The following is a 17,972-nucleotide window of genomic DNA, read 5'->3' on the forward strand; positions in this document are numbered from 1 at the left end:
TGTTGTAATTGTTTATACTCTAATAAAAGAAAAAAATTTAGATACTTGTGAATTACAAAGGAAAAGAAGGCCAAAAAGGAGCCAGCACTATTAATGGTACAATCCCAGTATTTGTAGAATCTTCCTATACTTCTATAAGTAACTCTTTGATACTTCTCTCTCTTTTTCTTAAAAACGTAGTTTACGTCATAACTCTTTGATACTTGTATTATATTCTACATAAAATAAATTACTTATGTAAGTAATATTCAACAATTCCCTTTAGAATTATTTAGGGGAAATTTTTTAAAAGTACAATTAACTAAAATTTTATCTTCCAAAGATATTAAATGAAGAGAGACAATTGTAGTGCGCACAATCTTATTACATAATTGTTAATATTATTTATGAACATTATTTATATAGGAATGTTACACAATTAATTTATCTTTCAAAGATATTAATTGAAGAGAGACAATTGTAGTGTGCACAATCTTATTGCATGGTTGTTAATATTATTTATGAATATCATTTGTATAGGAACATTACACAATTAACTTCTCTTTGAGAAGACTGTTTAAAACTACAAATAGGTATGCAATATTTTATTTATTTGTTTTGTTTCTGCTTAATTTTTCCCTTTGAACATTTGATTTGATTTTATTTTTTGTATATTTGTCTCAGATGATATAGTTTTAATTTTAGTACTGCAACTTTTTTTTTTATATCAATTCAATTACAAAATAAAATATCTAATGTGGTTAATTAACTGGTGAGAAAAACAAGAGAGGGAACTGATGTTGATCGCACTGTCGTAGTTGGTTGGGGTCAGCAACGTTCCACCGCGCAGAAACCAAATTCCCACTTTCGCCACATATACACTTTAGCCTCTTCAATCTTTTACTCTATACAACAAAGCAAACAATCTTGATCTTTATTAGTCACTGCCAAAAAATCTTAGAAAAGTTACTCTCTTTCTTCTTTCAATCCCTCCACCCCCACAAATGGCTTCTTTGTCCATATCTGTAAAGCTGGCTCTTCCAAATTCACTGCTCTATTCTCAAACCCCTAAAACCCTCCTTTGTCACAACCTAAGCATTGTCTCAAGATCCAATTTTTATGGTCTCAAGCTCCTTCATTCCCCTTCTTTGACAACCCCTTCTTCAACTAAAAGTTCTATTTTTGCTAAGGTACATACATTGCTTTCCCATTTTACTGCTTTTTCTTTTTTCTGATTTCTTTAAACACTATTAGGAATTTGTGGCATGTTTGGTAGGTGGAAAAAGGCTCAGTGCCTCCACCATTCACATTAAAAGATCAAGATGGAAAAGATGTGAGCCTCTCCAAGTTCAAAGGCAAGCCCGTGGTGGTTTATTTCTATCCTGCTGATGAATCTCCTGGCTGTACAAAACAGGTAGAGTAAAAAGACACCTTAAATGTGCGTCTAAATTCTGTTAATTTCACATTGGTTTGCACATTTATAATCATAGAAAAAACATGATTTTGCTCGTCTTATTGAAGTACAATCCAAAAATAACTGCACGTAATGCAAAAAATTGCACAAAGAAGGGCCTTCTTAGTATGATGAGCTGATAATTAAAATTAATTAGCTGAATAGATGCGAATGAAATCTTCCTCTTAATGCTAAGTATTTGATTACAAGGTTAGGTTGGATGAACTCTATAAATTTTATCACCGAAAGATATCTACAAACTGAAGTCCTATTCTGTGAAGTTAGATCATATGAGACTACTCTCATTTTTTTTTGGGTAAAAATGTAAATAATACCATTAACTCCCAAAAAACCCATACACCTAAAGAGCACCTATCTTCCAAAACCACCTTCTAGGAAGGGTGCAATGAAGGACAGGCCTCCGACGTAGTCCGTGAAGCAACTAATTACAAAGTAACTTGTGTAGTAAACTATGACAACTGCTAGCTTTCCTCAAATCCTTGAGTAATTCTATTCTTTCTATGTCTATTGTTCCTCTGAAGATCTTCCAGTTTACAATTGTTCCTCTGAAGATCTTCCGGTTCCTTGCTTTCCACACATGGTACACCACTGCTCCCCAAATTGCTGCAATCAGCTCCTTGTGGAATTGTTTCCATTGCCTTCTCTTTATCCCTTCAAGCACCTTATGAACTTCTCCTTGTCGTATAGTAATTCCTGTCCGTTGTTGGATGCCTTCTCGCACAACTCCTATCCAGTCACATTCTGCAGATAAATGCAGAGGGGTCTCCACAGCTTGGCTGGTGCAAAGACGACATGTTTCATCTTCCACTGGGATATGTAGATGCCTCGGTCTATCCTTTGTAAGCAATCTGCCCTGTACAGCTAGCCATACTATAATTCTATGTTTTGGTTGAGCTAATGCAGTCCAGATTAGTTCTGCAATCTTTAGTCTCCCATGTTGTCCCACCAATGCATTATAGCTGCCAGTGATAGAATATTGTCCATCTTGCTTCATGTTGTATCTTCCCTGAGTGTACCAGCCTTGCATGACTTATTTTAGTGCATTCACCTTCTTCCAATACCAACTGCAATCTTGGGGTGGTTTATGAGTCCAAATATTAGTATCAGTCTTCATGTAGATGCTATGCACTCACTTCACACATAAGGAGTTTTTCTTCTCGGCTAATTGCCAGAGTAGCTTCCCAACAGATGCCATGTTCCAACTCCTGCAATTTTTGATATTAAGTTCCCCATATTTCTTTGGCCAACACACCTTTTCCCCTGCCACTAATGATACTTTCTTTTTCTCATCTGTACTTCCCCACAAATATTTCCTGCATTTCCTATCAACTTCTTTGAGAATGCTTTGGGGTAGGATGAAGGCAGATCCCCAGAAGCTATGGATAGAAAATAGAACTGCTAATATGACCTGTAGTCTCCCTGCATAGGAGATCCGCTTTGAGTACATAGTGGTGATCCTATTGGTGATTTTGTCAACTAGTTGACATTCCAATTTACTTCATTTCGTGGATGAAAGAGGCAGACCAAGATACCTGGTGGGAAAGGTACCTTGTGTAAATCCAGTTATTTCAATCAATTGGTCCCTGGTTTGATCATCAATCCCAGCCATAAAGATACTTGATTTGTCCATGTTTGCAACCAGCCCTGAAACATCACTAGAATGTGATAAGGCCTCCATTACTCTTTTGACAAAATTGGTATTTGCTTTGCAGAAGATCCTAAGATCATTTGCAAATATCAAGTGTGAAAGTTTTAATTGTTTACACATGGGGTGGAATGCAAAATCAGGAAGGGCACACATGTATTTCAATACTCTGGACAAGTACTCCATAACAAGTACAAACAGGAGAGGAGACCTAGGATCGCCTTGTCTAAGTCCTCTTTTTCCATCAAAGTAGCCATGCTCTTCCCCATTTACTTTAATAGTAAAGGTTGGAGAGGATACACAAGTCATCACTCATCACTAAGTTTATAAATCTGTCTGGAAATCCATAGCCCCTTAGTACGACCTCTAGGAACTCCCAGCTTACCATGTCATAAGCTTTTCTTAGATCAATTTTCATCAGGCATCTTGGTGTAGTTTTCCACCACAGTGTCTCAATAAGTCGTGGCAAATCAGTACATTGTGTACTATGGATCTACCTTGCACAATGGCAGACTGATTGTCAGCCACAATTACACTTATTGCATCTTTAAGTCTAGTATAGATCATCTTTGATATGCACTTGTAAAGCACATTGCAACATGATATAGGCCTATACTGGTTGGCTCTTTTAGGTGCTGCAGTCTTTGGAATCAATGCTATGTTAGTTGAGTTTAGCTGTTTCAAGAGTCTTCCATTGTGGAGAAATTCCAGAATAGCATCAGTTATGTCTTTGCCTACAATATCCCAGGCTGCCTTGAAGAAACCACTACCATATCCACTTTGGACCTGGACTCTTGTTTTGATCAATTTGGAAGATAGCTTTTTTAACATCCTTCTCAGTGTATGGCTTAAGTAGTTTAAGCTGCTGTATAATGTCCAGTACTCGACCATTCTTCAGCTTACTGTTAAAAGCCTTAACTCTGTGATCACTCCTTCTTCCTAGCAGTTCCTTATAATAATCAATAAAAGTATTGGCAATTGTATCAGGATCAGTCTGCCAATTACATGCTGCATCCTTCAGTTGAGTGGTATTGAGTGGTATCCTGCTTCAATCTTCTATGCTTGATTACAGAGTAAAAGTACTTGGTGTTATCATCACCAAGTTTCACTTAGTTTGCCTTGCTCTTCTGTTGAAGGTACATTTCAGCTATATAGGAAGATTGTCTGAATTTGGTGTATTTCTCTTTCTCAAGTTCTTGGTAAGCAGCATTCAAAGGGTCAGAGTGAAGAAGCTCCTAGGCTTGCCTAAGAGCCTCTCTGTCCATCTCAGATTCAGTAACAAGATTCCTGAAGGATTTAGCATTTAGCTTCTTCAACTTCCTTTTCCTAAGTTTTAACCTTCTAACTACCTGTAGCATTGCACAGCCTTGAATCCGCACATTCCATCCAGCTTCCACCTTGTCTCTAAATTGAGGATGTGTGGCCCAAACATTACAATACTGAAATGACCTCCTGATCCTAAGATTCTCATCCAGCAGTATAATATTTTACTGGGCTATGATCACTTATACTTTCTGGAAGGTAAGTTGATGTATTTAGTGGCATTGTGTCCAACCATTCATTGCTGATGAAAATCCGATCTATTTTTGAAAATATCCTCTGTCCACTATTGCTTCTATCATTCCATGTTTATCTTTGCCCCAGATGAGGAAGCTCAATCCACCAACAAGTGTCCACACAGTGATGAAATTCTGAAACCTCTGCCCAAGTTATTGGATTACCTCCCACTTGATCTTCTGCAGTCAGTACTGAATTAAAGTCACCTATCCATGGTTGCTTGCACACCATACTGTAGTTCACCAATGTGTTCCATAGTTCCTTCCTCCCTTCTCATGTGTTAAAAGCTTACACAAAAGATATGACAAAATCCAGTTTCAATGTAATATATCGTATAGCACAAGTGACAACCTGAGCTGTTGTTCTAATGTCATCACAGTGTAGTAATTTGGCCTCCATGTAATCCATGTTCTCCCATTATAGTGAGCTACTAAGTTAGTGACATATGGACACCCCCCAAACATTTTTCCGGCGGTAGATTCAATCTTGTTACTCTTTATTTTTGTTTCTAGTAAACCAACTAGTCCCACCCTTTCATTACTGCAAAGGAATTTAACTTCTTTTTGCTTATTAGGGCAGTTAAGCCCTCTTATATTCCAGCATAGGCAGTTAACCATTCCCATAATTGGGAAACTTCTGGCCACCCACATTTGTGCCATTACCTTTTGACAGTTGTTTGTTGTTATCTTTATTATTCATGTTTACTATATTATCTTCTGTATTACTTGGACGTTCCTTGTTAGTACCTGAAATGTGTTTGGAGTTACCACCTTTTGTTGTTGGTTAATCCTCAACTATTGCTGCTGTTTAGCTCTAAGTTGCTCGGACTCGGGAGCAGGTGTCCGATATGGGTGCGGATCTAGAGGTCGGATCCTTCGTGATCTGACTTTTAAGATTCGGGGATACGGATCCAAGTGTTGATATGAGTGTGGAGATTCGGCTAAAAATAATTCAAATATCTAAAAATAGAGTTATAAAAATATGTCTAAATTATGTGAAGAACTTACAAGGTATTCCGAGAAGGAGAAAATATTGATCAAGAGTATAATTCGAGAAGGAAATAAAAGGAAAAGAACTGACATATAAATTTTTATATACTAGGTATTCCATTTTCTCCAATTTCACCCTAGCTTTCGTTTTTATTTCAGAAATGGTTATTTCGTTTTGGTCAAAGTACCCAAAATCGGTTGACCGGTTCCGGTGCGGATCCCCCACCCTCACCCCCACCCCCACCCCCACCCATGTCGTGTCGACATGGGTGCGGCACCAAAAGTGAAGAGTCCGAGCAGCTTAGGTTTAGCTTGGTTGCGACCATTTCTCTGAGGGGTAACCCCTACATTATCTTTGCGGCCTCCTGAGTTGGTTTCTACCTCCTTTGCAGTTTCCTCAGTTCCCTTTTTCTCCACTGGTAATTGCTGATTAACAGTCACTTGCTTCTCAACAGTAGGTGCTTTGTCATTCTTCTCCTGAACCACATTTTTTTGGCCTTCTTGAGACAATTGACCTCATCATGGCCATATTTCTCACTGTATTTACACAGGGTTGGCTTCCATTCATACAATACCTTCTGCTCTACCAAACTTCCTCTTTCATTCCTGAAGATAACATTATCTAGTAGGTTAGCATTCAGTTCTACCTCAATCAATAGTCTGGCAAAGTTCAACCCGTACTTGCTTTCAGTGTTTTGATCTATCATTAGTGGTTTACCTACCAAACTCCCCGTCTTACTCAGTCCCTTTGGACTCCAATATTAAAAGTCGAGCCCAGGAAATTTGATCCAAATTGGTACTGTGTACAACTCATCTCTAGTAAATTCCATGTCAGGATTCCAGGCCTTCACAATAAAGGGTTTATTATCAAAATGATAAATCCCCCCTTAATTACCTCATTTTTCCCCGCTCAGAATCAAATCGAACCAACACAATTGCATCTTTTAGCATGGCAATTTTATTGATTCCATGCTTTGCCCACAACCTTCTGATATACCCCTGTGACACAGTGAAGGGAGTGTGAGCACCTAGAACATAACACACCACCACATTCTTCCAATAGTCAATTTCAGAGCTTATGTTTCTAACTCGATGTCAACTATGGTTGAATCTGCAGGCAGTGTCGGAGCAACGTACTCCAATTTAAATCCTGCGTTTGACACTTTCGAGATGTCAAAATTGTCCCAAATTGATTGCTTCTTCTTTGGTACAGTCCTCTCTTCCTCTTCCACCATATCCGCTCATGATTTGTGCCCACTGCTTGCTGGGGAATGACTCCCAGCACTAGTTGAAGCTTGCACAACATTAGCCTACTGTTTCTGAGCTTGCAATTGAGAAATCTGTTCACTCTCTTTTTGATGAGTTACTGTTTCATTGATTTTCTATCCAATCTGAATCTCTTCTTGGATGTCTAAAGCTGCCTTATTCTTCTGCCCTCGAAGGGCATGGCCTTGTGATAATGTCGCCTGAGCTTGGAGAGCCTTCTGCGATGGCATGCATGCCCTCTTTCCCATGGCCGTAGCAGTTTAGCAAACGTGCGCCGAGAGAGAAAACATGCCTAATTTATACTTTTATAGTTATAGTTGTGGAAAATAGTATTCCAATAGACTACTCTCATTTACAAATTATATACCAAAACATACACAAGATATATGAATATTAGATTAACCATGATCATTGGACATCCGTACTTGTCTGAGTGGTCCCCCAACTTCCTTTGGCATGTCCTGAACATGATGAAACATATCTGGGAGGCGGCACTCCTGTAAGGTTCCCTCCATACTTAGTGCTAAGTATTTGACTACCAGGTTCTAGGTTGGACGACTAATTTTAATAGACTAGCAATTTCTCTGGAATAGCAGTGGGCCCCTGAATAGAGTGGCAGGCAAAGCTTTTGGTGAGATTGGAACCCTGCACCTAAGTGATGTTTAGTGAAGTTTACCATTAGACTACAACATGCTTTAACTCCTATTCCGAGTGATGCTCAATTCAAGTCTGACCATTGTGTGGCTTGTCTAATATATTAGACTTTTGGGTAGCTCCAGTATTTCACCTGGAACTTCTTGAGTGTATCTATGTTGGATGGATTATCTCCTGTATTACTGATTCAGAAAGACAGTGCAATTGGTGAAAAATATTATCGTTAGACATAAATTAATTGTAATCCAATCCAGGAAATTTCTCAAATATGTAAACAAATTTATTATTTACCTTAATTTCATCTGAAATAGGTTTGAGACAAGTTAAAAATACAAGATTAGACCTACTGTTTGAATTCTATTTTAGAGATAACTAGAATTATGTCATCATTCTTATTTTATTTCTTTTTTTAGCTGGAAGTTAATTGCTTTACTCCTGAAAGCAAAACTGTTCTCTTCATGCCTCAAAAGTGTAAGCATAAAAAGTTACCATGGTGATCGCAAATGTGTGAACATTTTATACAGGCCTGTTCCTTCAGGGACTCGTATGAAAAGTTCAAGCAAGCAGGAGCGGAAGTTGTTGGGATTAGTGGTGACGATCCAGAATCCCACAAGGTATTATAGATTTACTTGGTTGGTTAAAATAGTTAGCTCGAGTTCGTCTATGATAGGTAGTCAGTAATCTGGAGTTTTGATTCTTATAATCAAATCAAATTACATTAAGCTTGCTCTTCCTATATGTGTCTTTTCGTCTAAAATTTGCAAAGAGTATTAATAGCTGTGGTTTTACCCAAAAATACCTTGTATGTTTGTTTTTATACACAACTGGTCAACTCCCTGATGGTCTGATTTCACAGACAGACAACAATCAGGTTCCTGTTTCTAATTGTACTTGGGAGAGCTGGATAGTTAATTACTTAGGCTGTATTGATTTGAATTTCTATTGGCACCCTGTCAAAATTATACTTTTCTTTGCAAGATAGATTTACATTTCATTACTTCTTATGTCAAGGATGTACACCAACTCATCATGTTTCAAACTTCTTGTATTTTTTTCTTCTTATTATGAGTTTGTATTCTCTACATTTCTGCTGTTCGATATTGCCAACTGTTATAACCGAGGTATTTGGGTTGTACAGGCTTTTGCAAAGAAATACAGACTTCCATATACCTTACTGAGTGATGAAGGCGACCAGGTTAGAAAAGAATGGGGAGTCCCAGCGGACCTTTTTGGTACATTGCCTGGAAGACAAACTTATGTACTTGACAAGAATGGAGTTGTTCAACTTGTATATAACAATCAGTTCCAACCTGAAAAGCATATTGATGAGACATTGAACCTACTTCAAAGTCTCTGAATGTCCACCAAATTTTCTTTGAATATTTCCATTTCTCCCACTAGTTTCCTTTTATGCTTAATATATATATTATGTGATTCTGATAAGATATACAACCACTGTAGTTAGATGTCAAAAGGAATTATCACTTCAGGATCATAGCACAAATTATGCTCTAGATTGTTGAATCACTATATGTGAGCTATGTTGCGCGGGCTCGTCAAAAATATTGTCTAGTGTGTCGGACTCTCCAAAAATAAATATTGTTGCACCTGATAGCAGAATTATTTATTGAGCTCAATCGTATACTATTTGAAGGTTTCTGGTTAACAAATGTTTAGTTCTTACACACCGATTCGCTTAGAAGTTTTACGCTCAGGTGGCTTAAGAATCAATTTCTAGTAGCGCATATAGTAAGTTAAGATTGGTAACTTAGAACATATGGTAGGTAAGATGGTAAATAGTATGTTATAACTGGTTTAAATGTATTTCACTTTAAAATATCAATTATTTTAAGTTATTTTTTGGGTTTGCTTTATTTTTTTTCTTTGGGAAACTATTTGTGTGTTTGGATTTGTTTCCAGAAGAAATAGTTTTGCATGTGTTTAAATAATTATTTTTCCAGAAAATAACCTTTTGGGTTTTTTATTTTACTTAAAATGGAATAGCTATTTTTGCAAGACAAATGTTTTTTTTATTTTTGGTTTTGTTAAAACAGAAAATTTATCTGCATTTATTAAAATAAATGAACAATAAAAAATTGTTCAATAAATAAATGAAATTAGCAAATAGTCACTTTTAATCCTTGCTATTAGAGTTTAATTGGTATTTAAAAAGCAATTAGCATTTAGTTACTTCTTTTACACAAATATTTTTTTGGAGAAAAATACTCCCAATTAAGACATGAAACAATTCCGGCAATTGGCGTTGAAGTTCAAAAATTTTACAAGTGAAACACCAATTTAATATGCTGAATTTCAAACTACAGTAACGATTCATGGGGTTCAAACCTTTATAAGTTCAAACCCTAATAACAATTTATGGGGTTCAAACTTTACGATCTAAGTGCGAAGATTTATTGGAGTTTTAAACCATAGGAATGATTCTTAAGATTCAAACCTTTATAAGTTTAAATCCCAATAACATTTCATAGGATTTGAAAATTCAAACCTTTTTAAATGGAAGTGAATAAGTGATGATTAGAACCTTTTTTGACAAAGCATATGAATAGCTGGAAAACAGAGTTAGCCTTCTGAAGTTTTTGGCAGCCTCTTCATAAATACTCTTATCAGTAATAAGTCAAATAAGTAATTAAAAAAAGTACACATCCGTCGCAACAGAAAAATATCTTGGTTAATAAAAGTCTCACTTAGGCATCCTGTACTTGTGAAGCAATTTAAAATCTATATTTTAAAGAAAGATTTTAAAGAAATTTCTAGGCTTTTTGTCTTTTTCTCTCATGACCGGATTTCTAACCGAGTCGCGATTAGCACTCGGTGTGCCTTAACTTGACCGAGCAACCTTCTAATCTATTCTTTCTTTTCTACTAAGCGGGTCAATATGTAAAACTAGAAGAGACATCTTTCTTCAAAGACTGAAAATTTAATCTAAAAACATTATGCAAAAGTCCAGTTCTTAACATTCAATATCGAATAGAAACAAAATAAAATCTAAACTTTACTTTCTGATTTGGTAACGTATATGAAGCCTCTGTAGAATCTGGGTGGATTGCTCTGGACTCCAGCTAACCCTCAACTAGAAATAATAAAAATAAAATAAAGAATAAAGTCAAGCAATAAATTCTATGGCCTGAGACGAAGCTCATCAAACGTCTGCTAGGACGGGAGGAGGTCATAACTCGTGGCATGCTCGTCTATATAACCTGCGCCTTTATTGATATAAGCCAATGTAGGTTCCATAGAAAATATCATAGACCCAAATTTCACCAAGTTGTGATAGCACCTAACCCAACCTACTAGATAAGCCAACTAACTTATAACATCATCCAAATTGATAATCATTAATAAATCAAGAAGTACAAATGCAGAAATTGATACAGCTATTCCCAAAAACGGGTGGTACAAGTCATGAGCAACTAAGAATTGAAATTTTACAATATTGAGCAAGTAGATATACATCATATGTTTGAATATATATAAACAAAAATACAAATTTTAAACTACCATGAACAAGATGGTAGCTAATAACTGGAACGCTAAAGTCTTCAATGCTCATCCTCGAACTCCACGGCCGCTTAGCCCCAAAATCTGCATGCAAGATGCAGAAGTGCAGTATGAGTACAACCAATCCCATGTACACATTGAGTATCTTGACTAACCTCAGTAAAGTAGTGGTGATGTTTTAAGTCAAAAGATACTCACTTTATAAACCTGTGCAAGTAATGAGCAGAAAGCAAAACAAGAGCATACACGAATAATGATAAAAGGATCAAATAAGAGAAAAACTCAATTAGTTTCACGGTCATAACAATGTAAGCAAAACCTTAGGAAGCAAATTCCTCGAAAGGAGGAGAAATATACAAGAAACAAGTACAAGGCATCATTTCTGATGCATTGTGCAACTCGATCCAATTATAATACCATTGTAGTGTGCAACCCGATCTAATAATCATACCGTTACAACGTACAACTAGACCCAATACATATCGTTACAACGTGCAACCCATTCCTAATCACATCATTCTATATAGAATCGCTCAACATATAGGTAATAGTAATACACCAGGTAGGATACACGTAAATAACAATAACAAACAAGGCAGGTTGCATATAAGTAACAATGATAAACAAGATAGGATATACATAAGTGACAGTAACAAACAAGATAAGATATGTCTGTGTGCGCGTGAGACATTAACAATAAGATAGGATGTACATAAAGTAACAATGACAGACAATGTAGGAAGCATATAAGTAACAATAACAGATAAGGTAAAATGCATGTAAGTAACAGTAATAGATAGGGTAAGATGCATGTAGGTAACAGTAACGACCAAGGTATGATGTATATATATATGTGAATGAGGAAAGAATAAACATAATATAATACATGGCTCTTACCCTCACCAACACAGAAACAACCATCGTGCCATGAACTCTCATCCTCACGGCACAAAAATACTCATCTTGCCAATATCATATCAAATCGCACAGAAACACCCATCATGCTAATATTATATCAAATTACAAGAAAACATCCATCATGCTAGTATCTCTCACCTCACTGCACAGAACACTAGTCATGCAATATGTCACAACCTAAAATCCCAACCAAGGAGTCGTGATGGCGCCTAACACCACTTTCTAGGCAAGCCAGTACTTAGCAACAATAAATAAAGTGTCACGACCCAAAACCATAACCGGTCGTGATGACGCCTAACGCACTTGCTAGGCAAGCCAAACATAACAAAAATAAAATATAAATACTGAATTAATAGAAATTGTACAATTCTAAGACTGACTAACATAAACAACAACGTCGATACATACCAAATCCCCGGAACCGGTAAATACAGAGTCATGAGCTCTAAAACAAAAGTACAAATTTGAAACGCCAAATAACAACACTGTCTGAATGAAAAACAACAACACATAAAGGAAAAGAGATGCCAGACTATGGTCGAGATGCAACTCTACCTCGTCTCTCCAAGATACTCAGCAACAAACCTCAGCTACTGGTGGTTCGGTCAAACACCTAGATCTACACAATTAAGTGCAGAGTATAGTATGAGCACAACTGACCCCATGTACTCAACAAGTATCATAACTAATCTCGGCGAGGTAAAAGAAGCAAGCATTATAAATGATACTCGCTAATCACCTATGCAATTCATAAATTCCAACAAGTATAGAACAATAATGGGATCAAGTCATGAATCATAGATAGAACCACCTTGGTGCACACAATAACATAACGTACTCTGCTCAGTCAACAATCCAGCATATAAAGAAGCTATGCATCAAGTCAGGTAAATAACCAAGGAAATTGCACGTAAAGATGAAATGCAATAACCAAATCAAACACTGGCCAGCCTTTCTTCAGAACTTCAATTAGCGAACCAAATCCCTGATCAGCTTTCCTCAAACATCGTGTACACCATCTAGAAGGAACATGAGAGGGTGACCCTAGGGGGACGGATTCATATCCACACGCAACATAGATAACTCACCTGTTGCACGAATAACTCACATGCCAATAATATCAATATCTCAGATACGCACAGACAACTCACATGTTGCACGGACAAATCACGTGCCAACTCACATGTTGCACAGATAAATCATGTGTCAATATCACATGTTGCAGGCTTAATGTCACAATCTACCTGGCGTGTCCACAGGCTTAATATCATAATCCGCCTGGCGTGGTCATAAGCTACCAGTCCAATCGATATCACACAGAAAGCAGTTATATAAGAATACATGTACATGATTAATGAACATCAAATTTTATACTCTTGGAAAAGTATAAGTGATACGCTAAGGTATATGCATGTGCAAAGTATGCTATCACAACTCAGCCAGGCAAATACATCACGAAAGTAGCAATTTATTAAGTTCAATCAGGAGATTAACCTTTATGTAACCTCAAACATGGTACAAATAGCTCACAAAAGAAGTACAGATAGAAGAAACATCACAATATAAAGCTTAGAAATCAACTCAAGGCATATCATAGCCTATGCACAACCCCGACCATGAATAAATACCCCGATGCATGCACATGGGCTCAACCCCACACATGTGCGTCACCCGTAGCATGCATCTATCACAAATAACTCAGGCAACTAGTTGCCTCAACTAAGTTTAGGTAAGATACTTACCTCAAGCAAACTAAATCAGTACTCTAAGAAGCCCTTCCTACGTGAATCAAGCTCCGAACAACTCGAATCTAGTCAAAATAACTTATTATCATCAATAAAAGCCATAGGAAAAAAATTTCAAATGATAAAGCTATGTTCTTTATCGAAATCAAAAAGTCAACCCGGGCCCATACCTTGGAACCCGACAAAACTCACAAATTCCAAACACCATTCCAATACGAGTCCAAATATATATGTTTCATACAAATCCGACCTCAAATATATCCTCAAATCATCAATTTATGCTTTAGAAAAGGTTTTACTAAAATCCTCAATTTCTTCACTTAGATTCACCAATCAAATGCTCAAATCAAGGTTGGAATCATGAATAATATACAAATCCGAGTAAAAAAACACTTACTCCAATCCAAATTGTGAAAATCCCCTCCAAAATCACCCAAATCCGAGCTCTATAACTCAAAATATATTAAAATGACTAAAACCCTTAAAAAATAGAGTACTTATGGTCTGTCCAGGCATACCCTTCGCGATTGTGGGACCAACTTCGCGATCGCGAAGTACAACCAAACACTGCCCAGATAAAGCCCTATGCGAATGCGAGACCTTGGTCGCAAATGCGATGCAAAACACCCCTGAGCATACGCGGTCCTCCTCTCGCATTCGCGAAGGCTAAAAGCCTGACGCCCAAAGCTTGCCTCCCCTTTTACACGAACACGTCTCCCCTCTCGCGATTGCGAAGACCACTGCCTCTGAAAGCTCCGCGAATGCGAACTCCCCTATACGAACGCGATGAACAACTACACCTGCCAACAGATTTCCCTCAGCGAAGGCGACTGCCCTATTGCGATCGTGAAGAAGGAAACTAGATAACAGATATAAGCAATTCCAAAACATGGAGAAATGGCCCGAAACCTATCCAAAACACATACGAGGCCCTCGGGACCCGTCCAATCACACTAACCAATCCCAAAACCTAATACGGACCTACTCGAGGCCTCAAATTACACCAAACAACATCAAAATCACGAATCGCACCTCAATTCAAGCCTAAGGAACTAATCCAAAATTCCAAATTCAAAACATACGCTGAACAAGCCTAAACAACTCGGAATGACCTCAAATTTTGCATGCAAGTTCCAAATGGCATAAATCATAATGGACCTATTCCAATTCCCGGAACCAAAAGCCGAACCCGATATCATCAAAGTCAACTCTCGGTCACATTTATCAACCTTCCATACCTTTAACTTTTCAAATTTCGCCAAAAAGCACCTAATCAACCTACGGTCATCCAAATCCACATCCGGACGTACCCATAAGTCCAAAATCACCATACGAAACTTTTGGAATATACCTAGAATCATACTTGGTGTCTCAAAATGGTAAGGATATCTGCTCCGCATATCCTGATAGGTCTCTCAAGTATCCTCCTCGACTGGCTGACCTCTCCAATGAACCTTCACTGATGCTATATTCTCCGACCTCAACTTTTAAACATGCCAGTCCAAAATGGCCACCGACTCCACCGGTTGAAGTTTAAAATATGTGACGGATCTCCATAATACTTCTGGAGCATGAAAACATGAAATGCTGGGTGAATTCCTGATAAGCTATGTGACAAGGCAAGTCTATAGGCCACCTCCCCAACTCTCTCATGCACCTCAAAAGGACCAATATACGGAGGGCTCAACTTTCCCTTCTTCTTGAAACCTCATCACACCCTTCATAGGCAAAACTCTGAGTAGAACCTTCTCACCCACCATGAATGCTACATCACGAGCCTTCCTGTCAGCATAACTCTTATGCCTGGACTGTGCTGTACAAAGCTGATCCTGAATCAACTTCACCTTCTCCAAAGCATCACAGACCAAATCAGTGCCCAATAACCTTGCCTCCCCAGGCTCAAACCAACCAATCGGAGAACGACATCGCCTCCCATATAAGGCCTCATACGGAGCCATCTAGATACTCAACTGATAGCTGTTGTTGTAAGCGAACTCTGCTAATGGTAGAAACTGATCCCATGATCCTCCGAAATCAATGACACAGGCCCGTAACATGTCTTTCAAAATCTGAATAGTGCGCTTGGACTACCCGTCTGTCTGGGGATGAATTGTCGTACTCAGCTCGACCTGTGTGCCCAACTCATGCTGCACTGCTCTAAAAAAATATGATGTAAACTGCATGCCTCGATCCGAGATAATAGAAACAGGCACACCATGAAGGCGAACAATCTCCCGAATACAAATATGAGCCAACTACTTTGAATAATAGGTAGTCATGACAGGAATAAAGTCTGCAGACTTGGTCAGTCTATCCATAATAACCCACACTCAATCAAATTTCCTTGAAGTCCGTGGAAGCCCAACTACAAAATCTATAGTGATATGCTCCCACTTCCACTCTGGAATGTCAAGACTCCGAAGCAAACCACTGGGTCTCTGATGCTCATACTTCATCTGCTGGCAGTTCAAATACTGAACAACATACTCAACAATATTCTTCTTCATCCTTCGCCACAAATAGTGCTGCCTCAAATCATGGTACATCTTCACAGCCCTCGATGAATGGAATATCGCGAACTATAGGCCTCCTCAAGAATCAACTCTCACAACCGATCCACATTTGGATCACAGATCCGACCCTGTAGTCTCAATACCCCATCATTACTAATAGTAACCTCCTTGGCATTACTATGTTGCACCATGTCCCTCAGGACAAGAAAATGGAGATCATCATACCGACGCGCCTTGATGCGCTCGAACAAGGACGACCATGATACAACACTCGCAAGCACCCTGCTAGGCTCCAAAATATCCAACCTCACGAACCGATTGGCCAAGGCCTGAACACCAATTCTAACGGTCTCTCCCCAACTGGAATACAATCAAGACTCCCCATGCTCTCAGCCTTTCTATGCAAAGCATCGTCCACAATATTGGCCTTCCCTGGATGATAAATAATGGTGATATCATAGTCCTTTAGTAGCTCTAACCACCTCTGTTACCTCAAGTTCAGATCCTTTTGCTTGAATAAATGCTGGAGACTTCTATGATCTGTGAACACCTCACAAGACATGCCGTAGAGATAATGCCTCCAAATCTTAAGCGCGTGAACAATGACTGTCAACTCCAAATAGTGTACATTGTAGTTCTTCTCATGGGGCTTCAACGGACATGAAGCATAATCAATAACTCTAACCTTCTGCATCAACAAACATCCAATGCCAATTCGTGAAGCATCACAATAGACTGCATGAGAACCCGATCCCGAAGGCAAAACTAGAACTATAGCTGTAGTCAAGGCAGTCTTGAACTTCTAAAAGATCTCATCATACTCATCAGACTACCTGAATGGGGAATTCTTTCACGTCAATATAGTCAATGGGGCTGCTATAGATGAAAACCCCTCCATAAAATGACGATAATAACTAGCCAACCCAAGAAAAATCCGGATCTCAGTAGCAAAAGACTGTCTGGGCCAAGTATGAACTGCCTCAATCTTTTTTGGATCTACCTAAATCCCTTCACTGGGCACCACGTGGCCCAAGAATTCCACCGAGTCTAACAAGAACTCGCACTTGGAGAATTTAGCATATAGCTTCTTCTACCTCAAAGTCTGGAGCACGATCCTCAAATGTTGCTCATGATCCTCCCAGATACGAGAATAAACCAATATATCATCATTGAAAACTATGATGAAGGAATCAAGATAGGGCTGAAATACGCTATTCATCAAGTGCATAAAAGCCACTGGGGTATTGATCACTCTAAAAGACATCATCAGAAAGTCATAGTGACCGTAGCGGGTCCTAAAAGTCATCTTCAAAATATTTGAAGCCTAGATCTTTAACTGATGGTACCCCGATATCAAATCAATCTTTAAGAATACCCTTGAACTGTGAAGCTGATCAAACTAATAATCAACACGTTGTAGTGGGTACTTGTTCTTCATAATATCCTTGTTCAACTGCCTGTATTCAATGCACATCCTTATTGAACCATCTTTCTTCTTCACAACTAGTATCGGTGCACCCCAAGGTGATACACTAGGCCTGATGAAACCCTTATAAAGCAACTCTTGTAACTATTCCTTCAACTCTTTCAATGCTACTGATGCCATGCGATACAGTGGAATAGAGATAGGCTGAGTGCCCGGCACCAAATCAATACTAAAATCAATATCCCTGTGGGGTGGCATGTCCGACAGGTCTGCAGGAAACACATCTG

At 38.3% G+C, this 17,972-nt stretch overlaps 1 protein-coding gene across 2 annotated transcripts; it reads left to right on the forward strand.

The window, feature by feature from the left end:
- The first annotated feature begins 780 nt into the window (after positions 1–780).
- On the forward strand, positions 781–8,984 carry LOC107778186 (peroxiredoxin Q, chloroplastic). Of its 2 annotated transcripts, XM_016598391.2 has the most exons (4): positions 785–1,169; positions 1,256–1,393; positions 8,089–8,178; positions 8,703–8,984. In XM_016598391.2, the coding sequence occupies exons 1-4, from the start codon at positions 984–986 to the stop codon at positions 8,919–8,921; spliced, it is 633 nt and encodes a 210-aa protein (XP_016453877.1). In that variant the 5' UTR covers positions 785–983; the 3' UTR covers positions 8,922–8,984. The 2 variants fall into 2 exon arrangements, with proteins under 2 accessions (XP_075084037.1, XP_016453877.1); XM_075227936.1 differs by lacking the exon at positions 8,089–8,178 and having other exon boundaries at positions 781–1,169.
- Positions 8,985–17,972: the final 8,988 nt, after the last annotated feature.

The sequence above is a fragment of the Nicotiana tabacum genome, chromosome 13, assembly GCF_000715075.1.
Source record: "Nicotiana tabacum cultivar K326 chromosome 13, ASM71507v2, whole genome shotgun sequence".
Classification (NCBI taxonomy): Eukaryota; Viridiplantae; Streptophyta; class Magnoliopsida; order Solanales; family Solanaceae; genus Nicotiana; species Nicotiana tabacum.

Coding starts and splice junctions, on each gene's coding strand:
- LOC107778186 (XM_016598391.2), top strand. CDS start 984: ATGGCTTCTTTGTCCATATCTGTAAAGCTGGCTCTTCCAAATTCACTG. Junction 1,170..1,255: donor AAAGTTCTATTTTTGCTAAG/GTACATACATTG, acceptor CATGTTTGGTAG/GTGGAAAAAGGCTCAGTGCC. Junction 1,394..8,088: donor CTCCTGGCTGTACAAAACAG/GTAGAGTAAAAA, acceptor CATTTTATACAG/GCCTGTTCCTTCAGGGACTC.